Source organism: Zalophus californianus, chromosome 6 (assembly GCF_009762305.2).
Source record: "Zalophus californianus isolate mZalCal1 chromosome 6, mZalCal1.pri.v2, whole genome shotgun sequence".
Taxonomy (NCBI): Eukaryota; Metazoa; Chordata; class Mammalia; order Carnivora; family Otariidae; genus Zalophus; species Zalophus californianus.
Window position 1 is genome coordinate 82,942,821 of NC_045600.1, and position 20,970 is coordinate 82,963,790.

General features: G+C 45.8%; 1 protein-coding gene across 4 annotated transcripts; it reads right to left on the reverse strand.

Annotated features, from left to right (window-relative positions):
- Positions 1-87: 87 nt before the first annotated feature.
- PPP1R14D (protein phosphatase 1 regulatory inhibitor subunit 14D) lies at positions 88-20,483 on the reverse strand. 4 transcript variants are annotated; one of them, XM_027569465.2, is made up of 5 exons: positions 20,281-20,483; positions 12,453-12,731; positions 1,547-1,630; positions 1,342-1,374; positions 88-1,142 (listed from the first exon to the last, which is right to left on the reverse strand). In XM_027569465.2, exons 1-5 carry the CDS (start codon positions 20,281-20,283, stop codon positions 1,077-1,079), a joined length of 465 nt encoding a protein of 154 aa, XP_027425266.1. In that variant the 5' UTR covers positions 20,284-20,483; the 3' UTR covers positions 88-1,076. The 4 variants fall into 4 exon arrangements, with proteins under 4 accessions (XP_027425266.1, XP_027425267.1, XP_027425269.1 ...); XM_027569466.2 differs by lacking the exon at positions 20,281-20,483 and adding an exon at positions 13,114-13,493; XM_027569468.2 differs by lacking the exon at positions 1,547-1,630.
- Between the last annotated feature and the right edge of the window lie 487 nt (positions 20,484-20,970).

A 20,970-nucleotide genomic window follows, 5' to 3' on the forward strand; every position in this document is an offset into this window, starting at 1 on the left:
GCAGGAACAGGATTTCTACTCAAAGTCCAGTCCTTTGGAGTGAGGAAAAAGGTGGGGCCATCCTGCAGGCTTCTCCAGGCAGGAACAGTCCCATCCACCCTGGAAGCCTCATATGAAGTAGGCAGGGGATATTCGTTCAACTGATCTGAATGGTGCAACCTGCTCTGGGTAGCCCAGCATAGCCCCTAGGCCCCACCATCTTGGATTCCTCAGCCTCCCTAGTACTCAGACAGCGCATGCACAAACAGTGAATGCCTACCCTGCTTTGTGTCTTACTCCCAAAGGATGCCACCTCCCCAGGCTTCTGTCCCAACCTGCCAGCCATTCAGACCCAGTATCTTTCCAGCAGCACGCTCCTGGGCTGACTCCTGGCCTCAGCCTGTACCCTTTACACCTCTCTGCTTAGCTCCTGCTTTTTCTCTTTCTGCTGCTGGCTGGAGCCAGCTCAAGACAGTTCTCAGCCTGATGCCTCCTGACTCAACTTAGGGGGAACAGGAAGGTTTAGCATTCCCTGATATCCCCAGACCCAGCTGGGTTTTCCCTGTTACCTCTCCTCTGGGATTCAAAACTAGTCTTTGCCACTTCGGCTCCTGTTGTTGGTGATGCAGGATGCTGTGTCCTACTCTGGTGCCCTCTTGTTTGGCCTCTGGGCCTTGCTAGATCATGAGCTCTAAAGCAGAACTGTGATCTTCTCCTTTGAATTCTCAAGGCCAATTTGGATAGACGGACAGAGGAGGTGTGGATAGAGCCTGGTGGCTCGGGATGCTGGCCCTCTGGTATATCATTTTACCCTCCCCTCCCCATCCCTCAGGAAAGATATGCTCCACACTCCATTCAGCTGGGACTCCCAAAGGTTTTATCCACTTGGCTGCCAAGGAAAGTACTGGGCAACAGCCATGAATGGCTTCCAGAAAGCCCAGCTGTGACTGCACATACACTAGGAGTATCCAAATGTCCCTCCTCATCCTCCACGTTCCTTATCTGTGTCCCACAGGGCCATTTCCTCTCAGTCCAGGATTCAGAGGTTCAGGGCAGGCCTGGCAGTGTGGAGGCTGCTGAAGGTGGTCTCACAAGGCTTATTTCTGAGGCCGACTGAGTCTCCGGAGTTTCTTGAGTTGACTGAGCAGCTCAGAGATAAAAGGCTGAGAGAGAAACGGGTGAGATCAAAGCATGGGGTCACACCCACCTACCACACTGCCCGCCCTAATCTCCCTGACCCCATGTCTACAGAACTGGGGAAGGGGAGAAGGACGGAGGGCCAAGCCTTCCTCTCAAACACTCTTCATTAGCTGCCCCTCCTCTGGGCCCCTCTTACCCCCAGACCTGCAGAGCATCCCTTACCTCTGTGGGACGGGGGCAGTTTCGGAGAATAGCCTGGGTGGAAGAGAACAAAGAATGGGTCCCCAAGCCACAGCACTTTCCCACAAGCCTCCACTCAGCCCTCCCGGGAATCCTCCCCTCTGAACTGGTTCTCCCCATGCCACTCAAGAAGGCAAAACCTGGGTTCCTGGGTTCCTCCTGCTCTAAGCCCAGCCCCACATTCTACCTCCAAGTGAGTCTTCTGTTCCTCTGTGGATAGTTCCATGAGAACCTCCAGGTCAATCTCAGGCTCAGAAGGAATTGGTTGATCCTGTTTGGGAATCACATGGGGCTCAGAGGGGCCTGGCCAGCTGGTGCTGGAGTGAAAGTCACTGTCAGGGGCTCCCCCATCTCCTACCCTGCTTCCCACGTTCAGTCCGTCTCCTCACCTTCCTCAAACCACCCATTCATTCTTATATTCAGCACTTACTGAGGACCTACCTTCTATTTGAAACAGGGCTAGGGTTCTTTAAAAAGAGTGCCTGTTTGGGCAGCTGGCTGGCTCAGTCAGTTAAGCATCTGCCTTCAGCTCAGGGTCCTGGGATTGAGTCCCACATTGGGCACTCTGCTCGGCGGGGAGTTTGCTTCTCCCTCCCTCTCTCTCTCAAATAAATAAATAAATAAATAAATAAAATCTTTTTTAAAAAGTGCCTTTTTTTTAAAGATTTTATTTATTTGACAGAGACACAGTGAGAGAGAGGGAGCACAAGCAGGGGGAGAGGGAGAAGCAGGCTTCCCGCTGAGCAGGGAGCCCGATGCGGGGCTTGATCCCAGGACCCTGGGATCATGACCTGAGCCGAAGGCAGACGCTTAACTGAGCCACACAGGCACCCCAAAAAGAGTGCCTGTTTAATTTCAAAAGTTATGCACATTGTTGGTAAGGATATAAAATGGCATAGCTGCTTTGGAAAACAGTTTGGCAGGTCTTTGAAATGTTAAATATAGAGTTATCATCTGACCCAACAATCCCATTCCTAGGGCTACTCCCAAGAGAAATGACATGTCCACACAAACATCTGCACATGAATGTTCATCGCAGCATTATTCATAATAGCCAAAAGGTGAAAACAACACATATCTCCATCAACCAATGAATGGATAAATAAAATAATGTAGCCATACAACATTACTCAACAGTAAAAGGAACAAAGCATTGATTAGTGCTGCAACATAGATGAACCTTGAAAACATTATGTTAGTGAAAGAAGCCAGTTACAAAAGTCCCTATGTTATATGATTCAATTTATATGAAATGTCCAGAATAGGTAAATCCACAGAGACACAAAGTAGATTAGTGGTTGCCTTGGGCTGGGAGTGGTGGTGGTAAGGAATGAGGTGTGACTGCTAATTGGTACAGGGTTTCTTTCTGGGGTGATAAAATGTCCCAAAATCCAATTGTGGTTGTATAACCCTGAAGATACTTAAAACTATTGGAAGTGTACACTTTAAGCGGGTAAATTGTATGGCATGTGAATCATATCTCAATAAAGCTATCTTTAAAAGTTATAGTCAATGAAATAATTGAAACAATAGAGTTTATAAAATTAAAAATGAAAGAAGCTCAAGAAAATGAGATGACAGGGGCGCCTGGGTGGCTCAGATGGTTGGGCCACTGCCTTCGGCTCAGGTCATGATCCCAGAGTCCTGGGATCGGGTCCCGCATCGGGCTCCCTGCTCAGCGGGGAGTCTGCTTCTCCCTCTGACCCTCTTCCCTCTCGTGCTCTCTATCTCTCATTCTCTCTCTCTCAAATAAATAAATAAAATCTTAAAAAAAAATGAGATGACAATCCACAGACTGGGAGAAAATATTTGCAGAAGATGTGTCTGATAAAGGGCTATTGTCCAAAACAGACAAAGAATTCTTGAAATGCAGCAATAAGAAAGAAACAACCCAATTGAAAAATGGTCCATAGATCTGAACAGATACCTCACCAAGGAAGATATGTGGAAGGCAAATCGCATAAAAATTGTTCAACATCATATGTGATTAGGAAATTGCAAATTAAGACAACAATGAGATACACTACATACCTATCAAATTGGCAAAAAATCCAAATCCGAATGCTGGTGAGGATATGGAATGACAAGAACCTTCATTCATTGCTGGTGGGGATGCCAAATAGTATAGCCACTTTGGAAGGCATTTTGGTAGTTTCTTACAAAAATAAACACACTCTTACTATATGATCTAGTGATCAAGCTCCTTAATATCTACCCAAGTGAGCTGGAAACATATCTGCACAAAAAGCTACATCAAGATGTTTATAGCAGCTTTACTCATAATTGCCAAACTTGGAAGCAACTAATCTGTCCTTCAGTAGGTAAATGGATAAATCAACTGTGGCACATCCAGACAATGGAATATTATTCAGCACTAAAAGAAATGAGCTGTCAAGCCATGAAAAGACCTAAATGAACCGTAAACACACAGAATAAGTGAAAGAAGCTAATCTGAAATTGGCCAGTCATACATACTGTATGATTCCTACTATACGACATTCTGGAAAAGGCAAAATTATGGAGACAGTAAAAAGATCAGTGGGATTAAGGGGGGGAAGTGGGATGAATAGGTGGAGCACAGAGGATTTTTAGGGCAGAGAAAATACTCTGTATAATACTCTCATGGTAGATACATGTCCTTACATATTTGTCTAAACCTTTGAATGTACAACACCAAAAGTGAACCCTAATATAAGCTATGGACTTTTGGGTGACTTTGATGTGTCAGTGTAGGTTCACTGATTGTAACAATGTACTGCTCTAGTGGGGGATGTTGATAGTGGGGGAGGCTGTGCATATGTGGGAGGTAGGGGGAACATGGGAACTCTGTACTTTCTGCTCAGTCTCCCTGTGAACCTAAAACTGCTCTAAAAATTAAGTCTATTAAAAAAGATGTGAATTCGGGTGCCTGGGTGGCTCAGTTGGTTAAGCGACTGCCTTCGGCTCAGGTCATGATCCTGGAGTCCCGGGATCGAGTCCCACATCGGGCTCCCTGCTCAGCGGGGAGTCTGCTTCTCCCTCTGACCCTCTTCCCTCTCGTGCTCTCTATCTCTCATTCTCTCTCTCTCAAATAAATAAGTAAAATCTTAAAAAAATAAAATAAAATAAAAAGATGTGAATTCAATGGCCAAGTTTTTTTTTTAATTTTTTTTTTTTATTCATGAGAGAGAGAGAGAGAGGCAGAGGCAGAGGGAGAAGCAGGCTCCCCGCCTAGCAGGGAGCCCGATGCGGGACTCAATCCCAGGACCCTGGGATCATGACCTGAGCCGAAGGCAGATGCTTAACCATCTGAGCCACCCAGGCGCCCTCAATGGCCAAGTTTTAATAAACTTAGAAATTTACTGCTTCATCAAGGACTTTCTTAAGTGAAAGTGGCACAGTGGTGAAGAACATAACTCCTAGTTAGGGGTCAGTTGGACAATTAAGTAGTCAGGGCCAGGGTCCCCAACAAGAAAATAGGGAGCCGGGACAGCTAAGACAAAACTGCACCAGCATCCTGTTTTACAGCTTAGACAAGACCATAATAGCATCCTGTATAGTAGCCTCTGCAGGAGTGACTTTTGCAAAACATCCTGAAATAAAATAATGAAACATAAAACATTTGTCACTATCACAAGTTGAGGCGGTTAGTCTCCAAATGTCAGCCCAAAAGACCTAACCTGATAGGTAGATGGGAGCAGGATCAAAGCCCTGATTGGCACACCTTAGCAGCCAATCCACAGGGGACCCACACTCAGGATGCTCAAGATAGTTCTGCAAAAGAGCTTATAAAAATCCCTAGATTTGAACATCAAGACGGCAACCCTCTCGGGTCCCCTCCCTGTTTGGGATCTTTGTACTATTGCTCAATAAACTTTGCCTTGCTACCCACCACTCTTTGGTCTTCATCTTCATTCTTCAAAGCACCATAACGAAGAACTTCGGGCAGTAAGGGAATAAAAATTCCTGTAACACTAGTACAGGTGGGTGCCACTTTCCTTCTTGTTTGAAGGTTTATTTATTTAGGGGTGCCTGGGTGGCTCAGTCGGTTGAGCGTCTGCCTTCAGCTCAGGTCATGATCCCGGGGTCCTGGGATCGAGCCCCGCATCGGGCTCCCTGCTCCATAGGGAGCCTGCTTCTCCCTCTCCCACTCCCCCTGCTTGTGTTCCCTCTTTCACTGTGTCTCCCTCTGTCAAATAAATAAATTTTTAAAAATCTAAAAAAAAAAAAAGTTTATTTATTTAAGTCGTCTCTACACCCAGTGTGGGGCTCAAACTCACAACCCCAAGATCAAGAGTTGCATGCTCCTCCAACAGAACCAGCCAGGTGCCCCCATTGCCACTTTCTGGATTCACGCTAAGGGCCACCCTTGTTTTTGCATTATCAGTGCAAATGTCAACATAGTGAAAAAGGCAAATGACATCTCAGTATTATTATGAAAATAACCATGAGCCCTCTCAAAGGGTCACCACAATATACTTCAACAACTGCTGCCTTATTCATTTTTCTATGGGTTGTTTAGTTTTTTCTTACTGATTTAAGAAGTCTTTTTTTTTTTAATTCAGATTAGCCCTAGCACTCATTCCATAGATGATGGAAATACCACTTATTTTTTTAAGATTTTTAAAAATTTTATTTATTTCTTTACTTATTGAGAGAGACAGAGAGAGTACAAGTGGAGGGAGGAGCAGAGGGAGAAGGAGAGAGAGACTCTCAAGCAGACTCCCCTCTGAGTGCAGAGCCTGATGAGGGGCTCGATCTGACAACCCTGAGATCATGACCTGAGCCGAAATCAAGAGTCTGACACTTAACTGACTGAGCCACCCAGGTGCCCCTGGAAATACCATTTGTGTGGGGAAGGAGTTGGGGAAATATGTTTATATAGCTGAATGTAACTAATGTTCTTTTCCTGTTTGGATTTTGCCGCTCCTTCTCCCCTCCTCCTCCACTTCTTCTCTTAATGCTTAGCAAGTTCTTCTCATACTGATTTGAATAAATATTTTATATTCACCTTTACGTTTTCTAAAGATTTGATAATTTTACCTTTTCCTTTTGATTATTTAAGCCTTTAAAATCTTTTTACTCAACAAATATGTGTCCAGTGACTGCTATTAACATGGTACCATGAACCCCGGAACTTCAGTGAACAAAACAAAGATCCTGTCCTCCAAGAGTCCACATGTTAGAGGCAGTGGAGGAGACATGATAGAAACAGATATAATAAGTAACTAACATGTATAATTTGTTTAAAGGTTATCTGGGGGAGGGGCACCTGGGTGGCTTAGTCAGTTCTGCCTTCTCCTCAGGTCATGATCCCAGGGTCCTGGGATCAAGTCCCACATCGGGCTCCCAGCTCAGCGGGGAATCTGCTTTTTCCTCTACCGCCCCCCGCTTGTTATCTCTCTCACACTCTCTCTCAAATAAATAAAATCTTAAAAAAAAATAAAAGGTTATTTGGGGTGTCTTTTTGGATGATGGAAATGTTCCATATCTTGATTGGGGTAGTGGTTACATATGGCAAAGTGCATCCCAATATACACTTCAAATTTTATTCTCTGTCAGTTATACCTCAATAAAGTTGATGTTTTTGGGGCACCTGAGTGGCTCAGTCGGTTAAGAGGCTGCCTTCGGCTCAGGTCATGATCCCAGAGTCCTAGGATCGAGTCCGACGTTGGGCTCCTTGCTCAGCAGAGAGCCTGCTTCTCCCTCTGCCTGCCACTCCCCCTGCTTATGCTCTCTCTCTCTCACTCTCTCTGTGTCAAATAAATAAATAAATAAAAATCTTAAAAAAAAATAAATAAAGTTGGTGCTTTTTAAAAAGGAAAGAATATAGGAAAAGAAGCCTCCCCTGCCCTCTCATTCCTCCAACGGCCTACAGGCAACCACTGTTAACAGTTTTGGTCCTTCCATGCCTTTTTAAAATAAACAGCGTTAGGGATCTAAGTTCTTTCACCCTAAGCTGTCAACTTTCCTTTTTGCTTCCTTAGTTTCTAGTTCATCTGGTTCAGCCTTCATTCATTTAATGCATATTTACTGAGTGCATGCCATGTCCCAAGTACTGTGATAAGTACTAAGGCCCTAACAGCAAGGCAGACACATATAATTCTGCCCTTGAAAAGCTTATAGTCTCCTGAAGGATACAGACAAGTGAAATGGCAGTTATAATACAGAGTGATAAGCACTCTGATGAGATACTTTGAGAACACATGGAAGGGGAAACCTTACCAAGCTTGGGGTTCTGGAAGGCTTCCTGGAGGAAGTGACTTCTAATCTGAGACCTGAAGGCTGAGTAAGAGTTAACCAGATACTTATATTTCTGGAAATGATGGAGTAACAGGGGCTGTATTCATTCTCCCAACATAAGTAACTAGAAAACTAGACAAAAATAGAATAACAGTGTTTTCAGTCATTGGACAACAGGTTGCTCAGGACTACCCGAGAGAGAAGAGAAACTGAAAACGCAAACTCTGTAATCGCCCTGTATTTCCTCCTAGAGGCAATTTCCAGACCACAGAGCAGAGAGGGAGGCCCCAAGCAGAGCACAGTGGTCTTGCTATATTGATGTGACAGAGATCAGAGTTCAATGTTGAGGTGGCTGGAAGTTGCTAGACACAGTTGTGAAGAGGAGGGAGTTCTGAAGAAAGAAACCTCCAAATATCTGCATAAGGGTTCTATTTAGTCTTTGCTGAACACAAGATGCACATTCATAGGGTAAAGCCTCACAAGGCCAGGTAGTGTGAGGCACCGAAGGCCCAGAGATGAATAGACCTCACACAGGACTGGGAGGCAAATCAAGTTCCACCCAGCCAGAGTGGACAGTCATCGCTGATCATGCAGGAATCCAGTACAGACCTCAGAAGGGCCCTACTTTACTGGGGGTTAAATTATTCTCTAGATTAAAGGCTACTCTAGAGTCAATGTAACTTAAAAACAAGCTTCAGAAGGATCAAACTGAGCCACAGGTAACTAAACTGCCTATTAGAATAAGGCCCAACGCTTTAAAGGAAGAAAAAAAAAATCCAGTTACCCAGTAACATAAAACTCATAAAACGTCCAGTATCCAAACAAAAATCACTCGTCATACCAGAAGCAGGAAATGTGACCTATAAAGAGGAAAAAAATCAGTTAATAGAAGCAGACCCAGAAACGACAGAGATGGTAGGATTAGCAGATGAGGAAAACACAAACACAGTAATGAGAAAAATGAAATATATGAGAAAAAAACCAAACGGAGCATCCAGAGATGAAAAATACATTTTTTAAAGATTTTATTTTTAAGTAATCACTACACACAACGTGGGGCTCAAACTCACAACCCCGAGATCAAGAGTCACATGCTCTACCGACTGAGCCAGCCAGGCGCCCTGCAAGATACAATATTTTAAATGAAAAATTTACTGGATGGAGTTAACAGCATATTTGGACGTTGCCAAAAAAAGATCAGTTGAACCTGAAGATGTAGTGACAGAAACTAGCCAAAATGAAACACAGAAAGAAAAAAGCCTTGGGGTGGGCGGTGGGGAAGAAGAAGAGAACAGAACCCTGATGGCCTGTGGTGTGGTATCAAGTGGTCTCACATATGTGCAGTTGGAATCCCAGAAGGTGGAGGGTGGGGCTGAGTAGTAAAGCTGCATTCTAATCACTACAATTCTACCTCTAAAAAAGTACAAGTCTGGCCCCCCCAAAAAACCTTTTCCCATCACTTATGATATTATCCACATGTATTTTGAATATACGGTAGTATATTACTGAGAGTCAGATTGTGGCTGCAGTCTGGAGTTGAGAATATGAGCTGATACCATAATCCAAATACTCCTTCCCTCAAGTATTTTTTGAATTCTCAGAAAATGAGTGGACAACTCCTGCTGAGCTGAACAACGGTGGTAAAATTGTGACTCGATATTTCATGAAGGGGTCTCCTGCCAGATGCTGCCTGATTTGACTCTGTTCTCACCTTTACTCCATCCTCAGTCCCTTTCCTATTGATCTCTCTGCCATGGGAACCAGCAGTGGAGTAAGGCTCAGGGAGGAGCTCACAAGTGTTTGTTTCACATATTCATTAACAATACTTTTTTTAAAGTTGGAAGTCTAGGGCGCCTGGGTGGCTCAGTCGGTTAAGCGACTGCCTTCGGCTCAGGTCATGATCCTGGAGTCCCGGGATCGAATCCCGCATCGGGCTCCCTGCTCAGCGGGGAGTCTGCTTCTCCCTCTGACCTTCTTCCCTCTCATGCTCTCTCTCTACCATTCTCTCTCTCTCTCAATAAATAAATATTTAAAAAAAAAAAAAAAGTTGGAAGTCTAGTAGATTGTTTCTTAAAATGTCACCACACCAGAAGGGTTGCATCAAAACGCCAGCTGAAAAAGACAGTGTCATCGAAGCTATAGGAAAGAAATGTTTTCAAAACTCTGGGGTGGTCAACAGCATCCTGTGCTGATGTGTACATTAGATCTGGCCCCAAGACAGTGATTGGTGATCTTGGTGAGAGCTCTCAGTAGAATGGTGGGAACAGAAGCCAGGTCTCATGAGAGATTATGGACTCTAAGAAACAAACTGAGGGTTCTAGAGGGGAGGGGAGGTAGGGGGATGGGTTAGCCCGGTGATGGGTATTAAAGAGGGCACGTTCTGCATAGAGCCCTGGGTGTTATACGCAAACAATGAATCTTAGAACACTACATCAAAAACTAATGATGTAATGAATGGTGATTAACATAACATAATAAAATTAAATTAAAAAATAACTAACTAAATAACTAAATAAATAAAAAGAAGCCAGGTCTCAGCGGTTTGAATAGTGCTAGGAAGGGGAATGGTAAGTAAAGGATGTGAGTGTGGACAAATCCTTTAAGAAGTCTTGTCGTAAAGGAGAAATGAAATTGATGAAATTGGGGGTGGGAACTGCACGGGGGGTGCGCATTGTTGAGCAAGAGTCTCCCTAAAATAGGAGAAACTCCTGAGTGTTTATATCCTTGCTTAGAAGCCAAATCCACACTCCACCTCTGGACAATAGGAGCACTAGGGCCCCAAGTCTGTTTGTTTTGTTGAACCCAGACTTGGTTCCTCTGAAGACCCCAAAGCAGATTTTATACCCAGTGAGAAGAAGGGGGGCCCTCCATCAAAGTAGGTTGGATCCCATTAAACCAAACTGAACAAGCAGTGACACATCCCTAGAACCACTGCCCGCAGTGCTATCCAAGGTGGGTATGTTGGGGAGAGCCTGCTGTATGGGGACAGGCTCTATGAAAGTAGAACTGGGGCAGGGTAAGCCTGGAGACACTGTTGCTTCAATCTCTCCCAAGATGACCAGCCACCTGGGGCTTCCCCAGCCACTTGGCTGCTTCCTGCTGAAAAGAGCAGGGATTGGGAGAGGAACCGCCACCTAGCACCTTTGGACAATTGCCATGGCAACCGCAGGCCAGGTATTTTATTTCGGTCATTGCCTGGGAGTGGTCCTCCCACATATCCTGTTTTCCAATGTTATGAGCTCATTATTGTACAGCCCTCCCCCTCCCCACTGTGTTGATCTTCCAAAACCAGGTTCTTTGTCTAGTGTCTTTCTCTGAGGCCTGGACAAATTTGCTCTGAGGTGTCTGAAATATGAGACTTCTTATGCAAGTGCACCACAATCTGAAACTGAAACTGATCCAGAGAGGGCGAGTGCTGGCAGGATAGAAGGGTGGTGGAGGCTGAGCAGAAGCAGGCCAAGAAAATGTGCCTCTCCTGCTCCCAGCTCCAGAGCATCTCCCTCCCCTACACGAGGGAGCCCAGGATGCTGCAGGGGAGATGGTTGACACCTGGACCACACTAACACAGGACCCAGTGAGCTTCACAAGACAGACTGAGCCACAGGCATCATTCTTCTCCACCCCAACCGCAGCACAGCCCTTACCTGGAAGAATGACAAGCCCCTTGCTGCCCCAAAAAGAAAAGATAGGCACAGAGTCAAGAAGAAGGAGAAAGAAGGACCATGGTATGTAGATGAGGACTCCTGGGCTCTGGCTTGGTTCAGTGGTTCTCAGCCAGCCACATGCTGGAATTAACTGTGGAGCTTATAAAAAAAGACAAGTGACTGGGCACCACCCTAATAGATTTAGTCAAACTGGGGTGCAGTCAGGTCATCAGGTTTTTTTCTGAAGTACTTCATGAATGGAGAACTACTAAGCTGCTCGCCTAAGTGCCCGGGTGCAGAGCCCCAGCTGCAGCTCCTGGTCTCCTGGTTTCCTAGTCGTGTGACCTTGGGCTCATTCATTACTCAACATCTCTAAGCTGCCATTTCCTCCACAGTAAAACATATCTACCTAAGGGAGTGGTGGGGAGTTGGGTGATGCATGTCCAGCACGAGGCACTGTGCCTAACACAGAGTTAAGTGTTCAGAATGTTACTCTCCTTGTTGAAACAGCGGTTGTTACTGCTCTAGGACCCCGATTTTTAGTTATCTGAGGAAGAAAGTGCCACGTCCTGTGACAAGGGGCAGAGACCTGTCCTTTTCTCAGGGGGAACTGAGGGGAGTCAGTCAGAGCCAGGGCCAAGGACTTGTTCTAGTTCAGTGCGGTCCACTCTGAGAGGATACAAATGTTTCTCTATCTGTGCTGACAAGATGGCAGCCAATAGCCACATGGGACTACGGGGCACTTGAAATGTGGCCAGTGTGAATAAGGGACTGAACTTTGCATTTTATTTAATTTTTATTAATTTGAAGGTCAATAGCCACACATGGCTGGTAGCTATAGTACCGGACAATGTAGCTCTTGACATGTAGGTGCGTTGAGAATGAGAGCAAGACAAATACATAAAAGTAGCTCTTCTATCTCCCTTGAGCTTCAAAAAGTCCCACAAAGGAGATATGACAGGCAGTGATAGGCTCATTTTATAGATTAGGAAACTAAGCCTCGGGGATGTTAAAACACCTGGCACAGATTTTGAAGAGCATTAGAGGCAGAACCAGACCAGACCAGAGGGAGGCGGATTTCGGGACTGCAAATCTATCTTCACCTATTGAGAGAAGCCTTCCCTCCGTGGTAGCACCTCACATTAGCCCTCCAGCTCCTCCTGAGGTCTCCGAGCAGGCACTCTCCCTGGCACCCCGGGGCCTCCCTCGCTGCCTCATGTCACTCACCTGGAAGAGCTCCTGAACCTGCGCATCCACCCACTGCTCCATCTCCAGCCAGCGCTGGAGCTGCCCCCGGTCGTACTTCACCGTCAGCCGGCTGGGTCTCCGGGACCTGGATGCTTTGGAGGGGTCGGCGTGTGACTTTGACTCTGAGTCTGTGGATGACGTCCTACTCCTCCCAGAAGTCCAGTGGACCTTCTTACTTGGATTCTCCCCGTCAGGGTTGGGAGATGTGCAGGAAGTAGGGCTTGAAGACAGCATGGAAGGCTTGGTGTGAGCAAGGACCTGGGGAAAACGGCCAGTCAGAGAAAGGGCGCCAGGGAAGTGAGGAGCCGAACAGAGGGAGAGGCCAGCAGGGAAGAAAGGAAGGGGGAGAGGGGCAGGGCCAAGGCTCCGGGAGGGGTGGGGGGTCAAAGATCAACAGGACTTTCTCTGGTGCTGGGAATGCCGATCTCCAGGCTCCTTCCTGCCAGTGAGTGGCACTCCTGAGCCGTGCCCCAGCCCTCCTTTTTGCAGCTGCTGGAGCCCAAAGTGATATAAACTTCAGATAAGCAAAGGTTAAGAGCGTGCCATGCCTTGGGAGGAAGGAGGGACGCTCAGGTCCTGAGGGGTGCAGGGCTCTGATCGGTGCTCTATGGCCAATTGTGGAACAGGACCGGAGTCACACCTGAGAGCCCCCGGCATCCCATCTTCTTGGAACTAGATCCACCTGGGCCCTGAGGAACTGGAGTCAGATGGGTCCTGCAGGAGCAGAGTCCCAAGCAGGTAGGAGCTCCTGCTCAGAGTGGGGCACCGGCGGGGGCAGAGTCTCACCAAGGATAAAGGAATGGTTATCTCTGGCCTTCGTCGGGTCAGTACCCTCTTGGGTCTGGGTGTGTCTGAATGTGAGCTGCCTTATGCATATGTGAGGGAAGAGGTGCTCCTCTGTCAGCCTGGCCCTGTGCTTGCAAAGGTAAATTCATCAAGCTCATCTCCCATGCCCGATCCCCAGAGGCAACTGCTTGGGAAGCCATGTGTATCATCACATGACCCTCCCCTGACTCAGCTCCTTCCTGACGCAGAGGAAACCCACAGACCTAACTTTTACCCAGGTGACAAGACTAATAGTTCTAAACATACAGTACTTGCATCCTAAAGGAAGTGTATGTTTGTTTGTTTAGTCTTTTGTAACAGAAATGTCCTTTTTCTAAAGATTTATTTATTTATTTTGAGAGAGAGAGAGAGAAAGCAGGAGGGGCAGAGGGAAAGGGAGAGAGAAGCCCAAGCAGACTCCCCACTGAGTGTGGAGCCCAACTCGGGGCTCGATCCCATGACTCTGACATCATCACTCAAGTTGAAATCAACAGTCAAACGCTCAACTGACTACACCACCCAGGCACCCTGTAACAAAAATTTCTTAAACTTTTTAGAAAAGTTACAGAACACTGTCATTTTTTTTTAAATATGAACAGCCCAGAAGGATGAACAAATGAAAAACGAAAGTCTCTCCCCCAGCTCCACTCTCCAGAAGCAACCTCACCAACAGCTTCTGTTTTTAATTCCCCTTTAAGCACCATTTATCCCTTTGTGTAATAGCATATATTTGTCCGTTCTAGACAGTATCTCTGGTCTCTTCAATATGAAGAATGGGAAACTTTGTCATCCCCTTTTACTTTCTACATTCCAATTTTTGTTTATAAATTTCTTTTTAGGTCTTGCAGTAGTTGCTTTTAAAGTGTTGAGTTTCAGGGCACCTGGGTGGCTCAGTCGGTTAAATGTCTGCCTTCAGCTCAGGTCATGGTTCTGGGGTCCTGGGAATGAGCCCCAGGTAGGGCTCCCAGCTCAGTGGGGAGCCTGCTTCTCCCTCTCCCCTCTGCTTGTGCTCTCTCTCTCTCTCTCTCTCAAATAAATAAATAAAATCTAGATTTTATTTATTTATTTGAGAGAGAGAGAATGAGAGAGAGAGAGCACGAGAGGGAAGAGGGTCAGAGGGAGAAGCAGGCTCCCTGCTGAGCAGGGAGCCTGATGTGGGACTCAATCCCGGGACTCCAGGATCATGACCTGAGCCGAAGGCAGTCGCTTAACCAACTGAGCCACCCAGGCACCCAATAAAATCTTTAAAAATAAAATATTGAGTTTCTGTTTCCAACGTATCGACTAAAACCATCATACATTGACTCCTAAGGGCTTTAGATAATAGCCAAGAGATGAGTCTTTTTTTTTAAAGCTTTCATTTATTTATTCGATATAGAGAGAGACAGCACGAGAGAAGGAACACAAGCAGAGGGAGTGTGAGAGGGAGAAGCAGGCTTCCCGCTGAGCAGGGAGCCCCACGGGGGGCTTGATCCCAGGACCCTGAGATCATGACCTGAGCTGAAGGCAGATGCTTAAGGACTGAGCCACCCAGGTGCCCCCAGATAAGTCTTTTTCAAGATTTATTTATTTATTTGAGAGAGAGGGAGCACGCGCTCTGAGGTCATGACCGGAGCCGAAACCAAGAGTCAGACGCTTAACTGACTGAGCCGCTCAGCCACCTCCAATAGATGAGTCTTTAATGATGAAAAACTTTGGGGCTCTAAGTTGACAGAGTAGGGGAATTGGTTGAGGGCTGCACACCAGGAAAGTAGCCTGGAAAAGCCCAGACTTTGGAGGAAGACTGACAGATCTGAGTTCAAACTCAGCTTTTTGCCCTGCATTGGTTTTATAACCTTCACATTCACAACCTTTCTGAGGCCATTTTCTCATCAGCAACATAGGGCTTTGGGGGAGGATTAAATGAGTTGATATATGCAAACATGATGTCCAAAACATGGAGGCATCCATTCCCTTTCTTTCTTTGCCTCCTCACTCTCCGCCTTCCTGGTGAGACTCTGTCTGCCACAGGCTTGCTGAGGGATTTCTCCGCAGTGGTTTCCTTCCTGGACCTCTTTGGAAGAGGGTGGAAATGAGCAGCAGTAGGGAGGCCTCTAAAATGCAGCCCATAGACTCAGCTGTTACTCTGATGACCTGTTACACTCTGGGATGGGCAGACATTGTTATTATCGTTCTCTCCATCTTCTGTTTCCTGTCTTGTGAGGAGTTTGGGAGCCCTTCCAGGAAAAGGAACCAGATCAGAAGACTCAACGGGTTTTGTTCATTCATTAACTCATCCACTTAATAACAAAGATTTTATAAGCTCCTCTACTAGGCCAAACATTATGCTCAGTCCTGGGGATTGGTGATCCAAAAGAAACTGTCCCCATCTTCATGGAACTTATAGTCAAGTGTAAAAATAAAAAATGTTAATCACTGATCAAATAAATGTAAAGCTGCAACTGTATTTAGTGATCTGGAAAAAAAATAAAGGCAAAACATGCTATAAGATTGTCTACCGAGGATGTGACCTAGCAAGTGGTAACAGTTTGAACCGAGTTCTGAAGGATGAATAGGAGTAAACTAGGCACAGGGACCAGCAGGGGTGGATCTGGCAGAAGTCAGAGCAAATGCAAAGGCCCTGTAGTAGGAGGGAGATGTTGAATACAAGGACGAAAATGTCAATGAGGCTAGAACAGGGAAAGGAGGGAGGGGAAACACAGTCATGAGGCAGAAGGGGTAGAGGTAGCTACACAGGGCCCTGTGATCCACATTAAGGAATTTTGTCTCTATCTTAAGCACATTGGGAGTCACAGCAAAATCTTAAGCAACAGTGGTGGGATAGGCTGATATGTTCAGATTTAAATTTTCAAAAGATCACCCTGCCTGTTAAATAGAGAACTGGGGGCGCCTGGGTGGCTCAGTTGGTTCAGCGACTGCCTTCGGCTCAGGTCATGATCCTGGAGACCCGGGATCGAGTCCCACATCGGGCTCCCTGCTCAGCGGGGAGTCTGCTTCTCCCTCTGACCCTCTTCCCCCTCATGCTCTCTATCTCTCATTCTCTCAAATAAATAAATAAATAAAAATCTAAAAAAAAAAATAGAGAACTGGAGGATACAGAAAGTCTGAAGGAGATCAGTTAGGAGACCACTGCTGTAGGGCTTGCCTGGGGGAGTTAGAATTGTCAGTAGTGAGAAGAGGACAGTGGAGAGCTACTTAGGGGTACTATTTAATAGAACTTGGTGATGGACGGGGGATACAACATAGGCAAACTTCATAGACGCCCACACAGGGACACAGACAGGTTCACGCATGGAGACTTTGTGAGCCTGTTTCCTCATCTCTAAACTGGAGGTTGGGGAGATTGTGCAAGAGCAAGTAGAATGGCCCCCGTGAAGCTCAATGGCACACAAATGAGTTATGCCCATTATGTATGTGTAAGGCTCTTTATTACACATTCTTCCATTTCTGCATTCACACACATCTCACTGGCCTATGCGTGTCACCATTCATCAATTAGTTTGCCCAAGATAAGGGAATCATGCCCCAAGATAACATGGAAAGAAAAAAGCACCAAGACCGCAGGGCCACATCAGCGTGGGCAAACAAAGAGGGTGCCGGCCTGGGTAGAGGCTAGGGTGTCTGCCCTACTCCCCTCGCCTGCCCTAGGTCCAGTGGTGGGATAAAATAGGCCACAGGCAGACACCATCAGAACTAGACTGTTCTTAAATGCCTCTTCTTCGGGGCACCTGGGTGGCTCAGTCAGTTATGCAGCTGCCTTCAGCTCAGGTCATGATTCCGGGGTTCTGGGATTGAGCCCCGTGTCGATCTCCCTGCTCAGCAGGGAGCCTGCTTCTCCCTCTCCCTCTGCCTGCTGCTTCCTCTGCTTATTTTCTCTCTCTCCCAGGTGCCCTCTAGTCTTTTTTCTATGCTTATATAACATAGTTGAGAAAATGCTAATATACAATATATAATTATTTGGGAAACTTTAAAAACTATTATTGGGGTGCCTGGGTGGCTCAGTCATTAAGCGTCTGCCTTCGGCTCAGGTCGTGATCCCGTCCTGGGATCGAGCCCCGCATCAGGCTCCCTGCTCCTTGGGAGCCTGCTTCTCCCTCTCCCACTCCCCCTGCTTGTGTTCCCTCTCTTGCTGTGTCTCTCTCTGTCAAAAAAAAAAAAAAAAAAAAGATGTTGTAGAAAATTTTAAAATATAGATAAAAGTATAAATGATCTGTTTGGTGTATTTATTTTCCATTTTTCATAGAGTTTTGCTTGTTTTGGATTTTCATGAAATTAGATCATTTTGTAACATATGCATGCTGTCTTATAACTTAATATCTTTTGAATACTTTTTGTAGGGGTGCCTGGGAGGCTCAGTTGGTTAAGCGTCTACCTTCAGCTTGGGTCATGATCCTGGGGTCCTGGTATGGAGTCCTATATCCGACTCCCTGCTGAGCAGGGAGTCTGCTTCTCCCTCTCCCTCTGCTACTTCTCTCTCTCTCTGTCAAATAAATTTTAAAAAAAAACTTCTTAAAAAATGAATACTTTTAGTACCATTAAGTAGTTCTGTACATATCTTTTTTTTCTAAGATTTATTTATTTGAGAGAGAGATTGCGTACACTTATGTGTGAGCAGTAGAGGCCAGAATCTCAAGCAGACTCCCCACTGAGCATGGAACCTGATGTGGGGCTCGATCCCACCACCATGAGATCATGACCTGAGCCAAAATCAAGAGTTCTATGCTTAAGGGACTGAGCCATCCAGGTGCCCCCCCATACATATCTATTTTTAACACTGCAAAGTCTTTAAAAATTTGGACCATGACTCAGAGTAAGGAATTCATTTAATATCACAATGCATACATATACAAACATGAAACGAAAATTTCTTATGAAGCAAAACTTACCTTTCCTCTGATATTTTCAAATCGATTTCATTTAATTTTTTCAAATGCTGACAGCAAGTCACTTTGTTTTTAAGATTCACTAATGGATTCGAACCTGTTCTATTAGCCGCAATTCCATGATATAGTTACTCAATCCCTTATTATTAGATATACGGACAGCTACCAATTTTTTGCCTTATAAATACTGCTGGGTTTTTTTTTTTAAGATTTTATTTATTTTTCAGAGAGAGAGCACAGCAGGGGGAGCGGCAGACAGAGGGAGAAGCAGGCTTCCCGCTGAGCAGGGAGCCCGATGTGGGACTCAATCCCAGGACCCTGGGATCATAACCTGAGCCGAAGGCAGACGCTCAACCGACTGAGCCACCCAGGCATCTCTAAATAGTGCTGTTTTGAACATCCCTGTAACTATTCCTTTGTTAGAATTCCATGATTTTTTTTTCCCTTAAGAGAAATTTCTAGAGGCGGAATGACAACGGCAAAGGATGTGTAAAATTTTAGGGGAGTTTAATATTTATGGTCATATTAGCTCCTTGAAAAGTTGTACCAAATAAACTGTTTATAGTTTGATATCCTAATTTTTTCAGTTAATGAATATGTTAGTTATGTATCACTGCATAACAAATTATCCCCAAATTTTGCAGCTTACAACAATAAGTACTTACTCTATCACTGTTATAATAGGTGGCTTAGCTGGCTCCCCTGGGTCAGGGATTCTCAGAAGGCTGCAATCAGGTGCTGGCCTGGGCCGTTGGTCAGAGACATCAGTTCCTTGCCACAAGGACCTCTCTAGAGAACTAGTCACCACATGACAGCTAGCTTCCACTAGAGACAGGGCACTGAGAGGAGGATGGTAGGCAAGCAAGATGGAAGTCACAGTCTTTTTGTAGTCTAATCTAGGAAGTGACATCCCATGACTTTTGCTGTATTCTACTCACCAGAAGCCAGTCTCTAGGACCAGCCACACTCAAGGGGAGGGGATTACACAAAGGCATGAATATCAGCAGGTCTGGACAACCACTGGCCATTTAGAGGCCACCTACCACACTGGAATATTGTGTGAGCATTTCTGACACTAGTAGAATTCCTCAAAAATGCCCCTTTTAGGGGCGCCTGGGTGGCTCAGTCGTGAAGCGTCTGCCTTCGGCTCAGGTCATCATTCCAGGGTCCTGGGATCGAGCCCCGCATTGTGCTCCCTGCTCGGCGGGAAGCCTGCTTCTCCCTCTCCCACTCCCCCTGCTTGTATTCCCTCTCTCGCTGTTTCTCTCTGGTCAATAAATAAAAAAAATCTTTAAAAAAATGCCCCTTTTAGGCATCATCCAAGAGAAACTGTCTCCTTTAAATAAAGATTTTAAAATGGAAAATAAAAACACCAATGATAGCAGCCTCACCTTGAAAAGTATTACATTACTTTCCCCAAAATTCCTTATGAAAAATTGTTGGTTCTCCATTATCAAGAAAATTCATGGGCTTTGATTAGATCATTAAAACAAATTTATTTAGGGGCGCCTGAATGGCTCAGGTGGTTAAGTGTCCGACTCCTGGTTTCAGCTCAGATCATGATCTCAGGGTGCTGGGATCCAGCCACACATCAGGCTCTGTGCTCAGCGGGGAGTCAGCTTGAGGATTCTCTTTCCCTCGGCCCCTCCCCCCACTCATGGGTGTGCTCTCTCTCTGTCTCTCTCAAATAAATAAATAAAATCTTTTTTAAAAACCTGAAATTTAGGGCGCCTGGGTGGCTCAGTTGGTTAAGCGACTGCCTTCGGCTCAGGTCATGATCCTGGAGTCCCGGGATCGAGTCCCACATCGGGCTCCCTGCTCAGCAGGGAGTCTGCTTCTCCCTCTGACCCCCTTCCCTCTCGTGCTCTCTGTCTCTCATTCTCTCTCTCTCAAATAAATAAATAAAATCTTTAAAAAAAAACTAAAAATAAAAAATAAAAACCTGAAATTTATTTATAAAATGTATTGTTTATGATTACTAAATAATTAAAATTTAGTCTGTAAATAGATTATCCCTCTATTTCCGTTATTATTGCCACATAGCAAACCACCCAAAAATGTAAAGGTGTAAAACAGACACAGCCATTTAATTCACTCACCATTCTGCATCTTGGGCGGGGCTTGGCAGGTGCAGCCGGTCTCCGCCAGCCAGCTCAACTGGCACTAAAGATAGAAGATGGCTTCATGGGGCGCCTGGGTGGCTCAGTTGGTTAAGCGACTGCCTTCGGCTCAGGTCATGATCCTGGAGTCCCGGGATCGAGTCCCGCATCGGGCTCCCCACTCAGCGGGGAGTCTGCTTCTCCCTCTGACCCTCTTCCCTCTCGTGCTCTCTATCTCTCATTCTCTCTCTCTCAAATAAATAAAATAAAATCTTAAAAAAAAAAAAAGAAGATGGCTTCACACAGCTCCTCAGCTGGGGTGGCTGGGAGATAGCTGCACTCCTCTCTTCCCCTTCAAGTCTCCCATCCTCCAGGGGCTTGCTCTCTTCAGGTGGCCTTTCTCTCCTGCAGGGGAGTCAAGCTTCTTTAGATCACAGCTGGCTCTAAGAGGGAAAAATGCAAGCCATATGGTTTAGGGCCTAGAAGGCACAGGGCACCACTTCTGCATGTTCTGTTGGTTGAAGCAAGTTACAGATTCAAAGGGAAGGGAAGACCGATGCCACCTCTTGGTGGGAGGAGCAGTGTGCACACACAGGAAGGTGAGGTATGGTCTTGGCCATCTTTGTAGACAATCCACCACATCGACTTATAGAAACCCCCAGATCACCATCTGAGACAAGACACTCAGTG